Here is a 23,690-nt window from a genome sequence, read left to right as displayed (position 1 = left end):
AGGAAATTACAATGGTATCTAAAAAGTGTTTGGACTCCACTGTCACAGTTTGGAAGCAATAATACCACTTATTCCCTGCCTACAACAGGAGTTTCGATGGTGGGCACAGGCATGTCACCATAACAAGGGACCGCCTTTCACTTTACCCACAGCCAGGCAAACACAGCAGATGCATCGGATTACACCTGGGGAGCACACGTGGCAGGAAAATGTATTCAGGGCAAGTGGGCCGCAGACCAAATGCATCTTCACATCAATCAAAAAGAGATGCTAGCTGTACAGAATGCCCTGACTGCTTTCAAGGACCTTCTGCATCCAGGACAACCATTACTAAAGACAGACAATAACACAGTTATGTGGTACATAAGCAAGGGGGCACACACTCCTACCCTCTCTGCAGAAAAGCCATGACTTTGTGGAATACAGCACTGACTTATCAAGTTCATCTGCAAGCACAATTCCTGCCATGAAAGAAAAATACTCTGCCAGACTTCAGCAGAAACATCTTGGATCCTCACGAGTGGAAATTAAACCCACAAGTATTCAGCATGATAACTCAGAAATGGGGGGTGCCCAGACATGGATCTCTTTGCCTCCCCTCTGAACTGCCAACTGCAGAAATTCTGCACAAGGACTTACCACACACAAGCATGGAAAGTGGAAGCTCTTTCATTCAGCTGGAAAACACTAAAAGTTTATGCCTTCCCAACACTGCCTCTCCTTTCAAAGGTACTCCTAAAAGCCAGACTAGAGAGGCCAAAAATGATCCTGATTGCCCCGGTCTGGCCACGCCAGCACTGGTACCCAATCTTAAAGAACTTGGCTCAAGGCTCAGCATGGATTTTACCTCAAATTCCTCATCTTCTGACTCAGCAAAACAATCCGATCCTGCACAGCCAGCTCAAAACCTTAAATCTGGCTGCATGGCAGATTACTTAGCCAAGCAAACAACACCTCTCTCTAAAGCTGTTATGGATGTCATTTTGGAGGCCAGGAGGCCCAGCACCAGGAAATCTTATTCAGAAAAATGGAAGAGATTCTGCGCCTGGAACCAGGCTCACGGCCTTGACCCTCTTGTTCCAAATATTCCTCAGATTTTACAATACTTAACTGAGATGCTGGACAAAGGCCTATCTTTTTCATCTATTAAGATCCACACCTCTGCCATTTCAGCTCATTACAACACGGATCCTCCTATTTACTCTCATCCATTACTAAGATAATACCTCAGAGAGTCTAAAAACATAAGACCGCCCCGGAGCACCAACACCAACTTGAGACCTCAATTTCATCTTGGAAAAACTTACTTTACCACCTTTAGAGCCAGTCAGTTCAGCAGAATTAAAATTTTTGTCATGGAAAACTGCTGCGTTTCTGGCAATAACCTCAGCATGAAGAGTCTCAGAGTTACAGGCACTAATGGCAGTGGAACCTTTCATCATTTTTCATCAAGACAGGGTTTCTTTAATAACAAACCCTACATTTATGCCAAAGGTGGTATCCAGTGTGGCTCTTAATCAAACTATTCACTTGCCAACATTTTTATCCAAATCCCCAGAATAAAGGGGAGAGACTTCTGCACTCATTGGACATGCACAGGCAGTTACGGTTCTACTTGGACAAAAGAAAAGCTTTCAGGAAAACTGAACAACTGTTTGTAGCATATGCTGCAGGATCACAGGGAAAGGCTATTTCAAAGCAGACCATTCCAAAGTTGATAGGACAGTGTATATGTTTCTGCTACACACAGCATGGGAAAACTGTACCTAACAACATTAGGCCACATTCTTCCAGGGCAACAGCCACTTCAGCAGCCTACCTTAGAGGAGTACCTACCAAGGATATTTTGGAAGCTGCAACTTGGAGTTCAGTGCACACCTTTACCAAGCATTACCACTTACCTCTTTACTCGAAATCCAGAGCTGGCTTTGCCACTGCAGTGCTGCAGGGCCTCATAGCCACCCCAAATCCTTTATAGACCCAGCCACCCAACCTCAGCTTTGGGATTCAACCCAAGTGTAATGACTGCAGCAGTGAAAACACTATGAACATAGTACAGTTTTGTACCTACCATAAATGTAGATGTTAGAGTGTATTCACTGCTGCAGTCCAGGTTACCCTCCCTCCATCCCCACTTTCTTAGCTGGGACCTATCTATACCTTTCTAACCTATACAACCTATGTGGTGTATTTGCTTGTAACTGAAGGTATTGTTTTTATTTTTTATGCGTGTTTTATTAGCAATATGTATTGCCTACCTATTTGGGGGCACCTGACATCTGGGGCAAGAGATACTGAAGAAAATGGTGTCTGCTGCATCTTTGTATACCCCTGGCGCACTGATGTCAGGGAAGAGGCGACAGCAACCGACGCCGGACCAAGACTTTGGAACTCTGGCCAACTGTGGGACCGCCGGATGGCAGGATAACCCAAGTGTAATGACTGCAGCAGTGAATACACTCTTAACATCTACATTTATGGTAGGTACAAAACTGTACTTTCTCTGAGGTGCTTTGTAAACTTGTGGAGAGTTGCAACCGCTGTTGATTTACAGAAACATGGGTGGTGCTGGGGGCTTGTTTTACAATCGCAAGGGGAAGTCAGGTGAGAGTTGCACTACAGCTTCTGTAATGCGTCACTTAGCTTATTCTGAGTGGGCTTGCTTGCCTTCAGTCTACTCTTTAAAACAAGAGAAAAACGCACGTGAGGGTGAGACTGCAGAGTATTGTTTGCTGTGACTGAATCATCCTGCAATTTTAGAATGCATGCTTTCTGGTAGAGTGCTATCTGTTTTTGAAGGGAAGGTACGTTTCCTGGGAGCAGATTGTGACAAATGGGGTGAGACTATTGCAAGAGTGATCTAAACAAAGAACGTAGTAATAAGTGTGTAGTAACATAACACAGTACTATGTCGTAGTGGTAGTACTACATCCCCTCCCACCATCATTTATGGTTTTATCTACTCCCTTGAGTTATAAACGCCGTTGGATGGGCACCCATCCTGGAACCATTTCCTTCCCATTGTCTAGGTCCTTGGGTCTGCGTAACTTTTTTGGAAATCCTGTTATTTTTTGCCCCATTTCCCCTGCAGGTTTGGACTTGCTTCTCGTGTGCGTCCTTCCTTGCATCTACTACCTCTTACAAGTGTCTTACTCTCCTCTCTGGGCAAGAAGTCTCTAAGGTGGCATAGATGGATGCTAACATTATTGTGGGAGTATTTTGACGTCACAGGGAGAGATCCACTACACCTAGGGAGAAGAGCCTCAGTCTCTACAAGCCAGGCCAGAGGTATGGGCTGCCTTTGGCCAAGTCACAGTAGTTAGGACTACTGCAGTAGTGATGCTGTTCAAGCATCTGCTGTTATGGTAAGTTGCTCCTCAATTATTATTCAGCAGCATTTCTTGAGGGTTGTATAGATACCTTTTCTTTTTTTGACAAAGTTCTGTGCAGTGTAGTAAAGATCAGCAACTTGGAGAAATGATTTAAAGATGACTTAATTTTTAGTCATCAATGTAGTTTTGTTTTGAAGAATTTTGTAAATCTGCTTTTATTTTGCATGGTGTTAGTGTTTTGTGAAATGCGGAGATCAGATTTGACTAAATATTTCTGCACATATTGCATTCATTGTTGTGCATGAAACATGGTTCTTAATCCTGTGGTGTAGATTAGAGGTCAGCATTTTCAGGTTGACCAGTGGAAAGGACCATTGAAGTACAGAAATGATTCATGACATGACAAGACTGCAGTCCCTCCTTAGCCCACTGTGTATTGCTTACTGACTTGCCTTCCTTTGCCCTGTTTGACCCATTTATTGTTTTCCAAAGGTGAAAGCCAGACACCCATCAGTGCAGGTAAAATGCCCGGGGGCCTGTGTTACCTGGCTGTATGGCCTCCTTATCAGTCATATTTGAGGGAGCAGGAGAGTCTGCTGGACCCAGGAGATGCCCCTTATCACTGGAGCTCACCCCCTTCTCCATGGCTGCTACCTTGAGCTGCAGAATTACTGCATTCTTCCATGAACATGTTGCTTCCTGGGTTGCACTGTTTGTTGCACTGCTTGATTTGTGTGTTTAGGCTTATGCTCACCAGGTTTAATTCCTATTGCTCCTATTAGGTGTCACCCATTCGAGTCTTAGACCCCCCCTTATCCACCCACACAAAGGGTGGGCAAGTTTGCAGTCGCCATTCACTCCCATTCCCATCCCCATCTCCCACCCCCATGCTCCTGAACTGCTAATAAAAACACAGGTAGTTTGTATTTTGGGCCGTACAGTAGGGCAGTGAATTTCATTGTTGCCTGAAGAATTGAGAACTGGCAAGTCATTTCTGTATCATTCTGAATATTTCCACAATACAAATTAAAATCCTTAGCTGTTAAAATTGTGGAAGGTATTAAACACTTTATTTTTTTTTTAAACAGCTCCTATTGATGGAACGGAAGCTGCAAGAAGTACATCCCTTACTAACATTATGCGGACAGATTGTTGAAAACTGGCAGGGAAATCCCATCCAGAAGGAATCCCTACGAGTTTTTTTCTTAGTACTACAAGTTACACACTACCTAGATGCTGGGCAGGTATGTAGATATTTTTTATGTACAAAAACCCTGAAACAAATGTTAAAACACTTGGGGGTTTCATACCCATTTCATAACTAATCTCTGGGGAGGAGATGTACAGACTAGATGGCAGCACCGCTGTAGTGCATTTCTGCATACATGAGAGTTCTCTGCAGATGGATGCTGGCAGATGTCCCCCAGGTCACAGCTGGTAGTATCTTGATAAGTGCATTAGCATAAACAAAAATTATTTACTTGGAAAAAAGGAGAGCTTCCTATGCCATATTCAGATGTTTTAATGGAAAGTACGTTTGTCACTTTACCTGTGCAGTCCACAGTGCCAGTTTTGTCCCTGTTTAATATATGCAAAGCTAGTGCCAAAGGCACTGTCAGGATGGATGGGTTAGCGTATCCAGGGGGGAGGATAGCAGTATCAGCTGAAAACACTACCACTGCCCCTAGTAGGCGAATACTGTAACTCGGAGGATCGTCTGAGGGGGCAGGCATTAGGCTCATCAAGACACCAGTGGGTGGCAGCCTTCATAGCAAGTGTGTGGAAGTTTGATATCACAAGGAGAGGGTATTATTGGCTGCTGTAGTGACTTTGTTCACTTGTCTCTGCCCAAGTGGTTTTGTTAGCCCAATCAGTGATTTCAGAGGCATGCCAATGCAAGAACAAAGTATCTTTATTGCTACCCTGCATCACAGCCCCTTTCTGATTACTCTTTCCTCTGCTCTGGATGAATGTCTGAGTAGGGGAACGAGTAAGCACTTGGATTTTAGGAAGGCTCAACTGTTGGCAGGCATAGGAACAGAAATAACCTTGGGAGAAATGTTTGGTATATATCCATATGTACATCAGTGCATGCATGCACGTACTATTACAGCATTTATTTTAAGATAGGAAGCTGTCCGAGGAAATCATTGTCACATTTGAATATTCAGAATATTTGAAGTTTTATAGCAGGTATCCATAATTTGCTGTTACATTGTTAGGTTTTGAGTTTTTCACATCCTTTGAAGTATTGTGCGGCAGAATTAACTGTTCCTTAAAAGGAAAGCTGTCCTGCATCACTGTTGTATGTAGCATATTATATTGAGAGGACAAACAGAATACCGGTTTGTGGAGGTAGATTCAAAATGCAGAGTTGTGCTATTTCTGCTTTGTTGGGCCCCAAGTATTTCCTGAGTTCTGGAGACCATTTAAGGATAATGTTGTCCAACTACTGGAGGGTATCCAGAAGAAAGCCACTGGAAGGATTATTGGGATGGAGGGTAAAGTATATGACTGTGGGTTAGAGAAGCTAGAGCTCTTAATTGAAGATGAACTGAGACTGTGGATATTTTACTAATGCACATCATAATCGTGGATAGTTGCAACAATGTCATCCAGAATAGGAAGGACACGGGGGGGGGGTGGAAAGAACAGCAGGGTGTATGAACGAATTACTCTGTTAATCTATGTACTTTTTCTCCAAATATCAGAATTTATTCTCAATCCAAGTGGAAAAGGGTTTTCTGTGCGCTGCCAGAGGAAAACAGTAACCCTAATTTAGAAGAGGTGCTCCTTGTCCTTCAGTATCTTGCCTAGTGAGACTCTTAAAATATACTGTGTTGAGTTGTTGGCCCCCTTGATATCCACACAGGTTTGAAGGCCCATTGTAATATGGGTCCGGGATCATGCTGCAGAACCAGATTCTGACTCCTTTTTTCAGCATAGGTCAGAAAGTGGGCAAGATTCCTAATAGGAGATTTAACTTGCTAGAGATGCTCCTTTCTGCCTTGCATGTAGCTAAACCTACTGTTAAGTGCAGGTCTGAAGTTTTTATTTGGTCTTAGATCTGTGGGAACCCGGATCCGATACAGATCCGACTCTGCCACATACTCCAGCATTGGATCCAAGCTCTTCCCCTACCAATAATGCCCCCATCTTCCTCCTCCCCTCAGATGTCGTTTGCCGCTCATCAGAGATGACAGCTTGGTTCAGCTCCTTGGTAAGGTAAGAAGTTAGCTTTTTGATCCTTTTCTATCTTTTCTTCTCCTGACTTGTCTGCGTCTCTTCTTTGCTTACCCTACCCTATCCCTGTCCTCTTCACATCGGTTTAAAAAAAAAAAAAAAAAAAAAAAAACTTGTTCCCTTTCTTTTCTTCTGCTGTCTTGTGTGGGTGCCTGTGGCCATGGCCGAACCTCCCAAGCCAGGCTTCAGGAAATGTGCTGAGTTTAGCCATAAGCTCACTCTTTCTGATAGCCACACTGTGTTTGCCTCTGTGTTGCTCACCTGCATTCTTCCTGCTCGATCTGTGCAGGCTTCAATCCCCACACCTTGATCGGGAATAAGCTGATCCTTAAGGGCTGCTTCCCTTTGGAAGCTGCTTCCTCGATCCTGGCTTCTGGGACTCAACATCCTACCAAGAAGTCCGGCGATGGGGAAAAGATGCAGTCAAATGAGCGGGACCGGAATAGAAAATGGCCCCCTGACCATTATTCTTTGGTCAAGCCACCATTCAAGTCTCATCTGGATCCGACCTGGAGCTCTCCTCTACTCCAGTCCCCCCGCTTCTCACCGGAGACTATCCAGACTCTATCCCCTCCTCTCTCTGCCTCCTCAGGCTGAGGTTGATGGCTTCTTCCATTTGGTCCTCTGAGCCTTTCTTAAGCCGAGGTGGACAGGATGATGTGGAAGGTTATCTGGACCCCAGATTCATTTGGGAGTCTTGCCTGCACCCTCCTCCTCTAGGGCTGGGAGCATTCAGTCCATTTTCCTTCCCATTGCTCTCTCTCCGATCTGACTTTGGTTTCAGAGTCTGCGGTTTCCAGTGTCGAGGGGTCGGCACTGGTGGTCCCAGGTACTTCGCTGACCACTGCTCTGAGTGGCTCGGCCCTGAAGTTTTCAGAGCTGTCCAACTCTGAGCCATAGCCTCAGCATGAGATCCAAGGGGATGGTGTCAACTTCAAAGTTTTTGGAGTCTTCTCTTCCTGTTGGAGTTTCGGTGCCAGGAGGTTCGTCTCTGGCTTCCCCCTCGGCACAGGGGGCAGTGGATCCTGGTCATTCCTACTTCGGGGATTCGTTCGCCTTCTGCTTTCGAAATGGTGAGGGTCCTCTCGGGCTCTTTTGAGAGACCCTTGATGTCATCCTCTGAGTCCATCCTGGCTCCCTCCTTTTTGGGCTGGAGTCTGCCATCCTGCTCCCTCAAGTACAGCCTGTTGTGACTATGTCCCAGGAGGTTCCCCCTGGGAACTCAGAGGTTTGTGTCCTCCCCAGAAATCCTCCCCGAGGAGCTTTCTCGGAAACGCACATGCTAGAGGAGGCACTTGAACTCCCACCGTAGTCCCTCACTGAAGATACCGACTTGGAGGAATGGGGAGGGTTCGCCTTGATCACCCTTGGAGGATCTCTCCTTTGGAGTCGTAATGGAAATCCTGCATCAGCATGGATGGTGGTCTACCCAAAAGCCCATTCCAGATGAGTCTGTATTCCTGGAGGCATTTGGCACAGGACCCTCTACCCTCCTGTGTCCCTGCCTGCAGATCCCCTAGTGGATTTCATTTCATCCAGGGCTTGGAAGGACCCGGATACGGTTGAGCTTATACCCAGGCGCCGGGACAAAATACTCAGCAGTTCCTCAGATAGGCGGCATTCTTCGAAGGTATGCCTGGTCGATGCTTTGGTGGTTGCAGCGGCCACCAAGAAAGAGCTCACTCAGGAGAGTTCCAATCCATCCTTCAGACAAGGGAGTCTTGGACTATGGACGGTTTTGGGAATCGGGCTTATACTTCAGCCATGTTTGCCTTGTGTGCCTTCAACTACATGGCCACGTTAACAGACTGCTGTGGGACCTGGTCTAAGAGGTCACTGAGTCTGCCCCAGGGTCCATGTGGCAGAAGATAAAAAGGTGATATTCATCGTGTTCCACTGTTGCAGTCATTATATTTGGGTAATCTGCTGGCAGGTTGCCCTCAGTTGGCCTGATTAACAAAGTCTTGGGTCCTGCATCAGTTGCTGCCCCTTCTTCATGACGTCAGGTCATCAGGGGTATAAAACATGCAGCCGACGCCATTACATCAGTCTTTCCTGCCTCACGGTGCCTGAAGCAGAAACAGTTTGCAAGTGCCGGTCGGCCGACTCCTGAAATTTTCGTTTTCGAGTTTCAGAACCGAAGTCTTCAACTGAAAGCTAAGTTCCCTCTTGGGTAAACTTTTTCTTGTTCCTTACCGATGTTAGTAAAAGTTAATTGTATTACTTGTGGGAAGCAAATACCTCATAAGGATTTTCATTTGTACTGTATTCCTTGCCTAGACCCTGACCACAATGTACCTTGCTGTCGGTTTTGTGCTTTATTTAATCAGCACACTATCAGTCGTGTGTACATTTTTGCTTATAAATATTTTGGTTCTCTGTTTAATCATCCAGAATTGACTGTTAGCCATCCGACTACAGAAATACCGAAAAAATGCAAAGAAGGAGAGAGACAGGCCGTTGAGGTCCAAAACTGCTGACTATGCTTCTCCTAAGCCAGTCGCCAGTTCGCCAGTACTCAGTGAGGCGTTTTCGCAGCCCCAGATGCCCGCTATTTCTGATTCGCAGGCCTCTACTGATACCCATTTGGAGTCCGGTATGCAGCGAGATGCTTCACATATGGAACCCACGGATGTCTCTAGCTTGGATGGGTCCGGAGCCGCTGAGCAGGCGCCAGCTTCTGAGGATGTTTTCAGGCCTACAGACTTTCATATTAAACAGACTCCAACTTCAGTATTAAGACCTAAATCACTATGCCCGGAAAAAAGATGCCCAGGCCACATGTTCAGGCCCCTATGCCTAAAAAACAAATTATCAAAATGGCTGAAGATTTAATTACTCTAATCAGGGGAAGTCAACCCCCTGCTCCCAAGAGGCCTAGGATTGAACTTGACTATGAATCTTCTGAACAGGACTCTGTTTCTTTTGACTCTTCTAATGATCTGGATTTGTCCATACCTATTTGAGGACTCTGATGTAGAGGATTCCATTCCCTGTGCTTCTCTGCCTGAGGATTTCTCTCTTGGGGAAACTTTACATACCTTAAGGGAGCATTTCCACTGGGAAAGTCAGGATTTCTCTGAATCCAAAGAGGCTTAGAGATTTCCTCCTTCCTCAGCTTAGGCCTTTGGCTATACCTCCTGTACTACACATTGTTGATGTGTTTTTGGAATTCAGTATGGCCCCTGATTCCTTGCCCCCAGCCCCTAGCAAAACAGACTGGTACTACAGGGTTTCTGAGTCCCACAAATTCCTTTTCAAAAATCCTGTTGCGGATCCTGAAACCATCTCTCAGGGGCCCAAGGGCATTAAGGCTTCTACTGCTAAAAATTCTACCCCTTCTGATAGAGACTCCAGGGCGCTGGATAGATGGGGGTAAAATAGTATATACTTCTGCAACCTTAGCAATCAGGGCTTTAAAATGTCAATTCCATATGCGAAAATATCAACAGCATATCATAGGACTGCTTAAACAGAAAATGATGCTGATTTCTGATTGTGTGGAGAATAAAGATTTACAGGACTTATTACATTCAGCTGAACAAGTTGGCAAACATCCTTTGCAATGTGGTTTTGATTCTTTAGAGCCCTCTTGCAGGACTGCTGTTACTGGGTCTGTGCTTAGAAGGCATGCTTGGCGTAAGGAGCAATCTCTGCCTGATCATGTTAAAGCAAAACTTTTGGATGCTCCTTTGTAGCAGGGCTGCCTGTTCGGCAATAAGACTGAAGAAGTTCTAAAAAAGATGGAAGATCAAGCTAAATCTATGCAAACTGTGAAGGACTTCTTATAAGTACAACCCCTAGATTTAGTAGACACTGGCCTACTAAGAACTAGTCCTTTCCAGCTCCTTCCAGAGCCACTCCAGCCAAACCCAGACATTCCAAAAGCAGCAGGTTTCAATCCCAGGGGACTTTCAGAACTAAGCAATGGGGTGCTTCCACTTCTAAATCTGGAAACAAGGCACCACCCTATGGTAAACGGTCTCCATGACTTTCCTTTAAAATTACCAAGCACTTGCCTCTTAGCTGCCCCTTTGGGGGGAAAACTGGCTCTTCATTCAAGAAACTGGCAACTTATAACCCAGGACAAATGGGTTTTAAATAGTGTCCCAGGGATACAGATTTTATTTCCACATGCTGCCAACTCCAAAAGGGTGGCCAGACCTGCCCCCACATCAGTGGGCAGAGGCTCAGAAACAAGTACTTTCCTTCCTAAACTTGGGGGCTATTCAACTAGTACCAGAAGAGGAAAAGGGACAAGGTTTCTATTCCAGACTTTTCCTGGTACCCAGAAAAGACCAATCATGGCGTCCAATTCTGGACTGGTCTACTCTAAACAATTTTCTGGACATTTCAAAATTCAAGATGCTGACTCTTCACCGGTTACTTCCTATGCTAGGCAAGGATGCCTGGTTGGCAACTCTAGATTTAAGAGGCTTACCTGCATATCCCAATCAGAGAATCTTGCAGAAGATACCTACTCTTCAAAGCAGGCTGCATGCATTGTCAGTTCTCTGCACTGTCCTTTGGGAATACCCTGGGCGCAGTCGACAAGCCAAAGTGCCTGGCTCCAGTAATTGCATTTTGCAGGCAAAGAAATATTCAAATATATCCATACCTGGACGATTGTCTAATTCAGGCAGAAGACCAGGCCATTCTTCTAAAACATCTTAGTTTGTAAAAAGAGTTCTAACCTGTCTAGGGTACACCATAAACAAAAAGAAATCTCAACTGGTTCACTCCCAAATTACATTCCTGGGTGCAAGCTTGAATACAGCTGCACAGATGGCTTTACTTACGCCAGGAAAGCAAATTAATTCGACTTACTTCAGACAGGTGGCAACAAAAAACCCTGCTATCTGCAAGACAAATACTGCAAGCCTTGGGGGTTCATGGCCTCCTGCATTCTTCTCATTCCATATGCAAGACTGCATATGAGGAAACTTCAGTGGTACTTAAGTTTATGGAGTCAACATTGTCACAGCCTAGAAACAATGATTCCTATCATACCTTGCCTGTGCCTAGAGTTCCTATGGTGGGCAGAGGCCTGCCACCAAAACAAAGGACTGCCATTCACACCACCCCCTGCCTCCCAAACCCTAACTACAGTCGCATCAGAAGTTGGTGCAGGGCGCCGACGAAAAGCAGTATCGTGGTGCTTAATAAAATTGAAGATGTTCATTTATTGACGTCTTGTTTGCTTATCCCTTTGGAATTTAAATAGACCTGCGTCAGTGAGTTTGGCTATCTGGCTGTGTATCTTTGAGTTTCACCTCTCTGACTGTGCTTATTGGAGGTGTTTAGTTTTGCTGCTTGGAATTAGGATCTGTGTTGGCTTTGTAGCAGCTTATTGCTTTTGCCTTTACTTCCAGAACAAGCATACATGTGTTTGGGAGGCGTTTAGTCCTGCTGTTTGGCATCAGGAGCTGTGCTGGTTTAGTATGGAGTCGACATTGTCACAGCCTGGAAACAATGATTCCTATCCTACCTTGCCTGTGCCTAGAGTTCCTATGGTGGGCAGAGGCCTGCCACCAAAACAAGGGACTGCCATTCACACGACCCCCTGCCTCTCAAACCCTAACTACAGACGCATCAGACTATGCATGGGGGGCTCATCTGGCAGGGAAGTGCATTTAGGGCAAATAGAGCTCAAATCAAATGCACCTTCATATCAATCAAAAAGAAATGCTAGCTGTACAGAATGCACTGACGGCCTTCAAGGACTACCTTCATCCAGGACTATTACTGTTAAAGACAGACAACACACAAACAAGCAGGGGGGGGGGATACACATTCCTACCCCCTCTGCAGACTAACCATGGCATTGTGGAACACGGCCTTGAGCTACCAGGTACAACTACAAGATAAATTCCTGCCATGAAAGCTGAATGTTCTGGCAGACCTAAGCAGAAAGCTCATAGACCCACACGAATGGAAACTGGAACCACAGATGTTAAGTTGTCTATCTCACCTTCATTCTTGCTGGTTGGGTTCGGAGCCGATTCTCGGCTCTGACTCTGCCATCTTCTAAAGCTCGAGAGCTGTTTACTGGCTCGAGGCCTCCCCATATGCCATGATGCTTGGCGCTAGATACCCAGATCTCATTTGCCGCTTCTGCTGCGAGGTTGTCTTACTGGCTCAGGTCGTATATTTTTGATTTTTCTCTGTTTTTGATCAGAAAAACTAGTAGTTTTTTAGTTTAGGTTGTAATTTTTAGTATCTGTCTCTTAAGGATATCTTTGTGTAGTATATAGTTTCTCTTTACCTGTATTCCCCGTCCCTTCAGAAAACTCGTTTAAGTTAGAGAGCCCCCCCCCCTTCTCTCTGTATTAGCGTGACTGTTCGGGTGTGGTCTTTGCATGCGTGTGTCTGACAGTTTTTTTCATACCCAAATTGTTTAGTTTTTTTGTCTATTTTGGTATTCCTTGCTTTAGTTGTGTCTAAGGATACCAAGCTGTCCGGATTCAAGAAGTGTGATTCATGCTGTCAGAAGATGCCTCTGACAGATGGTCACACTTCTTGTGTCTATTGTGTCAGTGCCGTCCACCTGCAGGACTCCTGTTCAGTCTGCCATGCAGTCAGAGTCCTGCAGGAGCGTAGGAATAAATTGATCCTACGGGGTTTACTAAAACCCGAGAAGTCACCGGCAAAGGCTCAGCCCTTGAAGTCCTCCAAGCCACCTAAACCTTCGGCTCCCAGCTCGGAGCCGTTGTTAGGTGAAGCTACCACTTCTGCCTCTGTTCTGGCTGGAATCGATGCTCCTGTCTCAGTCGGTTTCGACGCGTACTTCGGAGCAGTCTGGGAGTCGAAAAAGATCCAGGTCTCCCTCCCTTGAGTCTATACGCTCGGCTCCAAGGTCTCCTCTGCTCCAGTCGGAGCGTGGTCATCTGTCCTCCCACTCTTCTCTGTCATTGAGATTATCTGATCACGACTTGGAGAGAGTAGTCAGCAGGCTCTTAAAATCGCAGGCCCTAGCAAAAATGTTGTCCAGCCCCCCTCAACAGGGTTCGGCTCCCTTGTCTCCAGTCATTCCTCCTCCGACTTCTCTCGAGTTCGGAGCTGGAGTTTGTTGGGGTTCAAATTGTGGAACCTTCTGTACCGATTCCTTCTCCTTCGGTTCCATCGTCTGCTCCGATGACTTCCTTGGTACCGTCCTTGGAGGGATTTGGGCGCAGAGACTCCCTCGTTGGCTCCGAGGGGGGCGAGTGGGATCGGACCCTTGTCTGACCCCGTTCTCCCCCTCGGAGCTTCAGCGCAGTTGAGCTGTGCTCTTACATCGGCTTCGGAGCCATCCCCCTCGGTGCGGAGAGGGATTCCGATATCTTCGGAACCGGAGCCTTCTCAGCAATCGAGCAGGGACACCTTCGAGGTCATGAGGAGCGTGCTGGCCCCTGAGTCAGCTCCACGATCTTCCCCTTCGGCTCCTCCCCCTATGGTGCCTGCGCCTGCCTCTGCCCCTCCTCCAGACCCCAAGCGTGGGGAACCAACGCGCCAGAGCACCCCATTGGCTGTATCTTCCTCTTCAGAGTCCTCCCCTGATCATTCAGAGGAGCCACCTCGTAAGAGGAAATGCAAGAGGAAGCATGTTGACTCCCCTGAATCTGTCACATCAGATACTGACTTGGAGGAATCTGAAGGGTCCCAGAGATCCCCCTCTGAAGATGTCTCATTCTCGGACATCTTTGAGATGCTTAGCAGAGGGGGAATTGGTCTACCCTTAGCCCTTCCGAAGATGAGTCAGTATTCCTGGATGCATTTGGATCCCGACCCTCCATCTCCTGGGTGTCTCCGTCTTTCAACCCACTAATGTCTGTGGTGGCTCGGAAGGCGTGGTCAGCTCCAGACACAGTGGAACCGACCCCTAGAAGACCTGCAAAATTCATTACTGCACCACAAGACAAACAGTTTTTGACCAAAGGTGTTCCTGTTGATGCCATGGTGGTAGCGGCGGCCACAAAGGAGTTGGCTGAAACCTCATCTGTCCCTCCCCCTAACCAGGAGTCTAGGACGATGGACAGATATGGGAAGCGGATATTCTCTTCAGTGACTTTCTCCATGAAATCTCTGAATTATTTGTGCCACTTTACCCGTCTACAGAGGGATCTCCTCAAAGATTTTGGAGATACCCTCCAAGATCCATCAGCTGAGGGGGCCCAGGCCAAGGTTGCATCCCAGCTGGCGACTCTTAATTCAATGGTGAACTCCTCCATGAGGCTCATTTCTTATGCAGCCGATGGTGCGAGTAGAGCCGCAGGCACAGGCGTCACCCTAAGGAGACACGCTTGGATGCGGCTTTGTAACTTTGCAGAACCTTTCAGAGCGTCTTACCAACACCCCCTTTGATGGTTCCTCTCTTTGGATCACAGGTGAAGGATACCCTTACCAGGTATGAGCAGGAAGGCAAGCGAGACTGCTGTAGGAGTCCATTTTTCCACTCCTTCCAGACCATATCCCAAGGGTCAGAAGAGTGGAAAGATGTGGTTCTGGAAATCCTAGTGAGCCTTGCCTGACACGTGATGAGTTTCCCACCAGGGGCAGAGGAGGGAACAATAACAGGCACCACCCTCGTGGCAGAGGGCGTCTGCAAAACCAGGGCAGCAGAGAATCTTTCTTTGACAAGCCCGTCCAGCATCCCTGAAGGGTTGCCTGGCTGCCCACCTCTGGAGGCAGTTGGGGGAAGATTATCGTTGTACCCAAGATCCTGGCAAGACACAACACAAGACAAATGGGTACAGTCTGTTATATCTGTAGGCTACAGAATTCCCTTTGTTCGTGCTCCCTTCTTGTCAAACAAGTCCCTTCCAGATGTTCCACCCAGTCTAAGGGATCAAGCAGTTCAGGAAGTTTCAAAACTGCTAAGAAAAAGGGCCATCCGGCAAGTCCCAGCAGACCAGCAAGGATCCGTAATTTACTCGAGGTTCTTTTTGGTACCAAAAAAGACAGGGGACTGGAGACCCATTTTGTATCCCAGCAGACTAAACAGGTCTGTACAAAGAAGTTTTGGATGGTCACGCTACAGTCCATTTTACACTTTCTGGGTCAGGACAATTGGATGTGCTCCATAGATCTTCAGGATGCGTACTACCACATCAAAATGGACATTCACTCCAGAAGATTCCTGCGCTTCCGGCTGGGAGCCAGCCATTATCAGTTCAGAGCTCTGCCCTTTGGTCTCACCACAGCCCCCCAGGGTGTTCAAATGTATGGCAGTGGTTACCGCTCACCTGAGACTGCAAGGATTCCAGGTGTTTCCATATCTAGATGACTGGCTCCTCACTGCTACCACCAGGCATCACCTTCTGCGAGCCAGAGATTACACTATCCAGACATGCTCCAGACTAGGTGTCACTATAAATTTCGAAAAATCTGCACGGTCGCCCTGTCAGTCTTTCACCTTTATAGGCGCAAACTTAAATACAAAAGACAGCTCAGCCAGCCTTCCACCAGACCGAGTGTTAGTCATTCGGCGGCATGTCCAGGTCTTAGGATGCAAGAGAATTCAAGCCAGGTTCGTCCACCAAACCCTGGGTCTCAAGGCAGCAGCAATCATACTCGTCCCTCTGGCTCGTTTTCACATGAGGATCCTCCAGTGGCTTCTTTTCACCCAATGGTCCTTCCAGCAGCTTCCCATGTCTCACATGATTATTATGACAGAAGCATGCAAAAAGCACCTTGCGTGGTGGATGGTCTCATCAGTGCCCCTGGGCAGACCATTTGTACTTCCCCCTCCAGTTGCTACGGTGACCATGGACGCCTCCCTGATCGGGTGGGGGGGGGCATTATCAAGGCAGAACAGTCCAGGGCACCTGGCAACCTCGAGTACCATTTGCACATAAATGTCTTTGAGATGAGGGCTGTGATTTTTAGCATTGCAAGCTCTTCAGGACTCAATTCCTACTGGGACCATTGCATTTCAAACGGACAATATGTCAGTCGTGTGGTACATCAACAAGCAGGGTGGAACCGGGTCCTATCCTCTGTCAAGAAGCACTCAGACTCTGGCAGTGGGTGATCTCTTCCCAACTGTTTCTGACCGCAACGCATATCCCTAGGAGATCCAACGTCATAGCAGACAGGCTGAGCAGAGCTATTCTCATGCCTCACTAGTGGTCTCTGAATCAGGTAGTGGTGGACCACATCTTCCGCAAATGGGGACAACCTTGCTGCGACCTCTTTGCCACCCTCTTCATCAGCAAGTGCAGCAACTTCTTTTCTCTCCTTCCACTTCTAGGACATTCCCCCAGAGACGCTCTAGTCCACGATTGGCCTCAGGGACTTCTGTATGCATTCCCTCCTTTTCCCCTAATTCCCAAGCTGATACAGAAAGTTACCATATTGGGTTGCAAAATGATCCTCATTGCTCCTTACTGGCCTCGACAAATATGGTTCCCATTCCTGCATCATCATCTTCTTGAGCAGCCTTGGACTCTGGACCCAGTTCCAGACCCTTCTGATCCATCACTTGGGCGGGCTGCATCATTCCCTACAGTCGCTCAAGCTCATGGCTTGGTTGCTCCACTTCCAACCCTAGCCAGGCTTCCTGATATCTCTCATTCGGTGCGTGAAATCATTTTATCATCGCACAAGTCTACCACTAGAAAAACTTACGCTAGTAAGTGGAAACGTTTTTCTTCCTTGGCAGAGGCTAAGAGTATTAGACCCCTTTTCAGCCCCTGTACACCACATCTTGGAATTTCTTGCGGAGCTCTTTCATGCCTGGTCCGCTTCTGCTACAATTAGGGTGCAGTTAGCTGCAATTTCAAATTTTCACATTGGCCTATCAGAAAGTAAATATGTCTCATAAGCTTTGTAAGGCCTTCCTCAAAGGGACCACTCTGCTCAGGCCCCCAGTGAGAGATCCTCCACCCCCGTGGGATCTATTTTTGATTCTAGCGTCTCTAATTTTGCCCCCCTTCGAACCTGTAGCTTCTTGTTCCTTGAGGTTTTTATCTTGGAAGACACTTTTTCTGGTAGCAATTACTTCAGCCAGAAGAGTTTCAGAGCTTCAGGCTCTTTGTATCCGCCCCCCCCCCCCCCAGAACCTAGTGTTCCACAATGACAGGGTTGCTCTCAGGATTAATCCTTTCTTCCTAAGGTCTCTTCTGAGATTAACTTGAATCAGTCCATTGACTTTCCTGTGTTTTTTCCCAACCATTCCAACAGGGTGGAATACAAGTTGCATCAGTTAGATGTTTACAGGCAACTGCGCTTTTATTTGCATAGGACTAAGGACTTCAGAAAATCGGACCAGCTTTTCCTTTCTTATGCAGAGGGCAAACAAGGTCTTCCAGTATCAAAAGTAACCTTATCCAGGTTGTTGACTTCTATCATCACTTATCAGCTAAGGAATAAACAATTGCCTGTTAAACCAAAAGGTCACTCCATCAGAGTATTAGCCACTTCTGTGGCTTTTCAGGCTAGGTTGCCCATGGAATCTATTTGTGCAGCGGCCACGTGGGCCAACCCTCATACATTCATCTTACATTTTAAGTTGGATGTGGTTTCCAGGAGCAGAGCTGATTTTGGTTCCACTGTTCTGAAGAGTTTGTTCCATTGAGCCACCCAGGATATTAGGTGCTAGGGATGCTGTCCCAACCAGCAAGAATGAAGGTGAGCTAGCCAACTTAACATAAAGAAGTTATGTACCTACCATAACGTTCCATGTTAGTTGTCTCCTCTCGCCTTCTTTCTTGCGTCCCACCCTCCATCCCCCTATCCTAGTAGACCGAGAAGAGTTCTCTATGGATTTGTACTGGCTGAGCCTTCTCTGGCCAGTCTACCTAGTAGTCTCTATAGTAGGGTTTATGTATGATAGGATAGGATTCCTTTATCATTTTGTCTGCTGTTAGTTTTACCAAACGAGATCTGGGTATCTTGCGCCAGGCATCATGGGATATGGGGAGGCCTTGAGCCAGTAAACAGCTCTCGAGCTTTAGAAGATGGCCGAGTCAGAGCAGAGGATCGGCTCCGAACCCAACCAGCAAGAAAGAAGGCGAGAGGAGACAACTAACATGGAACGTTATGGTAGGTACATAACTTCTTTATTTTCAAGATGTAGACACGCAAATGGGGGAGCCCAGACACAGATCTTTTTGCCTCACCCCAGAACTACCAGTTGGACCAATTTTGCACATGAACACATCACAAAAAAGCCTGAAAAGTGCATGCTCTGTCCTTCAGCTGCTGGAAAAACCTATCAGTCTATGCCTTTCCCCCTCTGCCTCTGCTCTCCAAAGTTCTACTAAGTCACAGTACAAACCAAAAATGATTTTGATTGCTCCAGACTGGCCTCGCCAGCACTGGTATCCACTCCTGCACAGTGCATCACACATTTCACCGTGGCACCTGCCTCAGACACCTTCCCTACTGTCTCAGCAGGAGAACCAAATTCTGCACCCTCAGCTCCAAACATTGAATCTTGCAGCTTGGCTAATCATTTAAATTTCCCCTTAGCTTCCCTCAGCAAACCTGTGATGGATGTCATTTTGGAGGCGAGAAGACCTAGTACTAGAAAATCTTATGCTGACAAATGGAAAAGATTCTGTGCTTGGAATCAATCTCAAGGGTTGAGCACAGCAGTGCCCAATTTACCTCAGATTTTGCAATACTTAACTGAGATGCTTCACAAGGGCCTGTCTTTTTCTTCCATAAAAATCCATGCCTCAGCCATTTCAGCTCATTACAACACAGAACCCCCCCTTCTCTCATCCTCTTCTAAAGCAGTATTTTAGAGGGGCAAAAAAACTTGAGACCACCCAGGAGAGCTCCAACCCCTGCCCTGGGACCTTAACTTAGTATTCGAAAAACTCACTCTACCTCCTTTTGAGCCAGCTGCTATTGCAGACTTAATATTTCTTTCCTGGAAAACAGCCTTCCTTTTAGCAATCACTTCAGCTAGAAGGATATCTAAATTACAGGCCCTTATGGCAGTGGAGCCTTTCATCATCTTTCATGCGGACAGGGTGTCACTCAGGACCAACCCATCATTTATGCCCAAGGTGGTATCCAGTGTGGCTCTTAATCAGTCCATTTATTTGCCAACTTTCTTTCCCAATCCACAGAACAAGGGGGAACGAATTCTGCATTCATTGGATTTACACAGACAACTTAGATTCTACTTAGGCAGTACTAAATCTCGAAGAAAATCTGAACTGCTGGTAGCATTTGCTGCAGGGGCAGAGGGGAAGGCTATTTCAAAGCAAAGTATTTCTAAATGGATAAGCCATTGTATTAATTTCTGTTATAAGCACCATGGAAAACCTATCCTCCAGGGGATCAAATCTCATTCCAACAGGGCTGCATCTACTTCAACAGCCTTTCTCAGAGGTGTTCCTACCAGGGATATTCTAGAAGCTGCTACCTGGAGTTCAGTTCATACTGTCACCAAGCATTATCACTTACCAATTTTCTCTAAATCCAGAGCTGGCTTTGCCACTGCTGTTTTGCAGGGCCTTATAGCTGGTCCTAATGCTATATAAATCCCTCCTCCCAACCATAGCTTTGGGAATCTACCCAAATGTAATGAATGCAACAGTGAAACACTCTGAACATAGTACAGTTGTGTACACTTACCATAAATGTAGATGTTCGAGTTTATTCACTGTTGCAGTCCTGGTTACCCTCCCTCCAGCCCCCTGTTTTTCTCTTACTATACCTCTACTTTCTTTTACTATGCTTAAAAGCCTTTTTGGTGTATTTGCTTTTGTTTGGAGGTATATTTTTGTATTTTTTAAATGTATATATATTTTGCTCCCCATTGGGGGGGCACCTGACGTCTGGGGCAAGAAAAAACTGATGTAATGGCGTCTGCTGCATGTTTTATACACCTGACGACCTGATGTCATGGAAGAAGGGACAGCAACCGACGCAGGACCCAAGACTTTGTTAGTCAAGCTCACTGAGGGCAACCTGCCAGCAGATTACCCAAATGTTATGACTGCAACAGTGAATACACTGTAACATCTGTATTTATGGTAAGTGTACACAACTGTACTTTCTCCTCCCATGTGGCCACACCCTTGCCTTGATATGGAATACTTCCATGAGGCAGCTATCACATGTACGGAAAGGTGTCTTTAGTGCTGTCAGGACAGGCATATAGCCATTCGGCGTCACACCTGGCTCTGTGCTTTCTTGGAGCCCTTCAAGCCATCTTTTACGAATGCCCCCATAACTGTTCCAGTCTTCTTGGCAAGACTGTTCGAGGCACCTTAGTCCAGACTGAGAAAAGCGGGAGGACTCTGCCACTGGAATCCACTTCTCCACCCCACAATGATCCTTCTCAAGGAATCAGCGGGGGGTGAAGATGTGGTTCTGGAAATCTCAAAGCTCTTCCCATGACACTTAGGATTCCCCCTCCCCCGGAGGCAGAGAGGGAGTATGACAGACACCGTCCTTGCGGCAGAGGGGGCCTGAGAAACCTAGGGTCTCGCGATTCCTTCCTGGCCAGACCCTTGCAGCAGCCCTGAAGGGTTGCCTGACTACTTGTCTCTGGAGGCAGTTGGGGAACGTCTGTCTCTGCACCCAACAGCCTGGGAGTCCGTCACCGACTTTCGATTTTGCAGATAATATCCAGAGGATACACAATCCCCTTTTTTCAAGTCCTTGGGTCTGCGCAACTTTTTTGGAAATCCTGCTATTTTTTGCCCTATTTCCCCTGCAGTCCCTCCCAAACACCTCCTGGATATCCCACCCGCGCAGTGAGAGCAGGCAGCTGTAGAAATTTCCAGGCTGCTCGAAAAACGAGTCATCCAGCCCATCCCTCCAGAACAATCTGGTTCAGGCTCTTTTTTTTTTAGTGCCAAAGAAAACAGGGGACTTTCAACCCTGAACCTGCTGGTTGCCAGTAAGAAATTCTGGATGGGTGACCCTTCAGTCTATTCTGCCCTTCTTGCAGATACACAACTGGATGTGCTCTGTGTACCTCCAAGACATGTACCATCACATCAAGATGAACAGGCACTCTTGGAGGTTAGTACACATATGGCTGGGCGCCAGTCTTTTTCAGTTCAGAGTGCTCCCCTTTGTGCTCACCACCAACCCCCGGGTGTTCACCAAAATGATGGCGGTAGTGGCAGCTCACCTGCGGCTGCTGGGGTTTCAGGTCTTCCTGGATGATTGGCTCCTTTTCGCTCCCTCCAGGCATCGACTGTGTCAAGCCAGGGATCTTCTCAGGATCGCTCATTTCCTGAGCATAACTATAAATCTCAAACGCCAACTGGCGCCAATGCAGGTTCTCCACTTCATTTGGGCTCGTATAGACACTATCCAAAGGAAGATATTTCTACTTCTGGAAGGCTGCTATCCGACATTTTCTTACATCCTTCAAGCCAAATTTCCCCTAGTGGATTCAGTTCTTCGGCGTTGGGGTCCATTGCTGCCACGATTGCTCTAATTCCAATGGTATGCCTTCATATGACAATCCTTCAATGGACTCTAGCGGTATAGTGGTCCTTGTTAGACCTTCCCTTAACACAATCTGGTTCAATTGTTTCGGGTTTGCAAGGGCAATCTTCTTTGGTGGCTTCAGTCCCTGGATCTCCTTTTGGGTTGTCCTTTTGTTCTTCCTCCCCTACGATCATGATTGCTATGGATGCCTTCCTGCTCTGCTGGGGGGCATTGCATGGGAAGGATGGTCCAAGTCACGTGGTCTTCATTGGAGCCCCATGTGCATATCGGTGTCCTAGAGATGAGGATGCTGTTTCTGGCCATTGCAAGCTCGACATGTCTTTCTTCCTCAGGGGATTGTTGCCATTCAGGTGGACAATGTCAGTAGTCTGGTACATCAACAAATGGGGGTGGGGGCACCAGATCCTACCCCCTTTGTCGTGAAGTCTCGATATTGTGGGAGTTGGTGATCTCTGGATGTTTTCTGGTGGCAATGCACATTCCGGGGAGGTCCAACATACATGAGGGGACAGACTCAGCAGATCTCTTCTGATGCTTTATGAGTGGTCTCTGAATCCTTCACTAGCGGGCAGGTGGGGTTGGCCTTGCTGCGATCTTTCTCTCCTTCCAACACAAAGTGCAGCGAGTATTTTGATCTGGATCCCCATCTGAGGGAGCCCCCCAAAGGACGTTCTGGTTCTTGCTTGGCTCTCCGGTCTACTATGTGCTTACCTTCTGCTTCCTCTGATATCAAAATTCTTTCAGAAAGCTCAATATCTGGGGAGATCAGTGATCCTCATTGCCCCTTTCTGGCCTCGTGTGGTTCCCCTCTGTGGTCTTGTGCAGTACGTCCACCTTGGTTGCTAGATCCGGTTCCGGATCTGATTACTCCACCCTCTGGGATCCCCCTCACCCAGACTTAGCCTGAAGCTCATGGCTTGGCTGCTCCAGTTTCCTTGATAGTTGGACTCCGGGGCTGTCATCTTCCATTATGAAGATTTTGGTAGAGGCTCATAAATCTTCCACCCGGAAAGTTTACTTGAGGAAATTAACAAGATGTCCTTCAAGGATGCATCTGCAGTCCTTACAAATGGGTTGTCCTGTCGTCAGGCAGCCCTTCGGTCGGCCGGATTCCAAAGTCTGGGTCTGGCCTCGGCTGGTGTCGCACTTCACCCGACGTCATAGCTGCAGTTATTCGGGTATAAAGGCATCAGCCGACGCCATTTTCCCCAGTCTTTCTTGCCGCGTGGCGCCTGAAGCAGAAGCTGTTCAAGTGCCGGTCGGTCAGAACCAGAGATTACTACTACCGAATAAGTCTACTACTACCGAAGACTTCTAAAAAGCGAAGTACCCCGTTGAGGACTCTTTCTTGCCTCAGCCGATGTCAGAAAAAGTGAATAACTGTAACTTGTGGGAAACAAATACCTCATAAAGATTTCCACTCTTACTGCTTACCTTGTTTAGGCCCAGACCACGACGTAGCAGCTTGTCTAGCCTGTGCTTCTTTTAACCGACGGACGCTAGACGCCGGTCGAATTTGCTGAGGAGTTTTTCGCTCGATTTTGCTTACATTATGCCGCCTGATCCTCCGACTACACAAATATCTAAAAGCGAGAAAAGGACCGACATTTGGGTCCGCGGTTTCGGCCGAAACCGCGGTTAAGCCAACAGCGAGTGTCTCTGTTTCGGCTGAAACCGAGCAAGCGGTTCTTCCTTCAGCCGAAAACT

At 47.0% G+C, this 23,690-nt stretch overlaps 1 protein-coding gene across 1 annotated transcript in view; it reads left to right on the top strand.

Annotated features, from left to right (window-relative positions):
* Positions 1 to 23,690, top strand: part of MAU2 (MAU2 sister chromatid cohesion factor) — a 2,634,229-nt gene that overhangs the window by 1,100,856 nt on the left and 1,509,683 nt on the right. Inside the window, exon 7 of the mRNA XM_044090765.1 lies at positions 4,421 to 4,576. Within this exon, the coding sequence (XP_043946700.1) occupies positions 4,421 to 4,576 (156 nt within the window). The remainder of the gene's footprint in view (positions 1 to 4,420; positions 4,577 to 23,690) is intronic.

Source organism: Protopterus annectens, chromosome 13.part0 (genome assembly GCF_019279795.1).
Source record: "Protopterus annectens isolate FY-2018-M chromosome 13.part0, PAN1.0, whole genome shotgun sequence".
NCBI classification, from domain to species: Eukaryota; Metazoa; Chordata; order Ceratodontiformes; family Protopteridae; genus Protopterus; species Protopterus annectens.
Note: the sequence above shows the minus strand (reverse complement) of the source record. Positions and strands in the feature narration are given on the sequence as shown.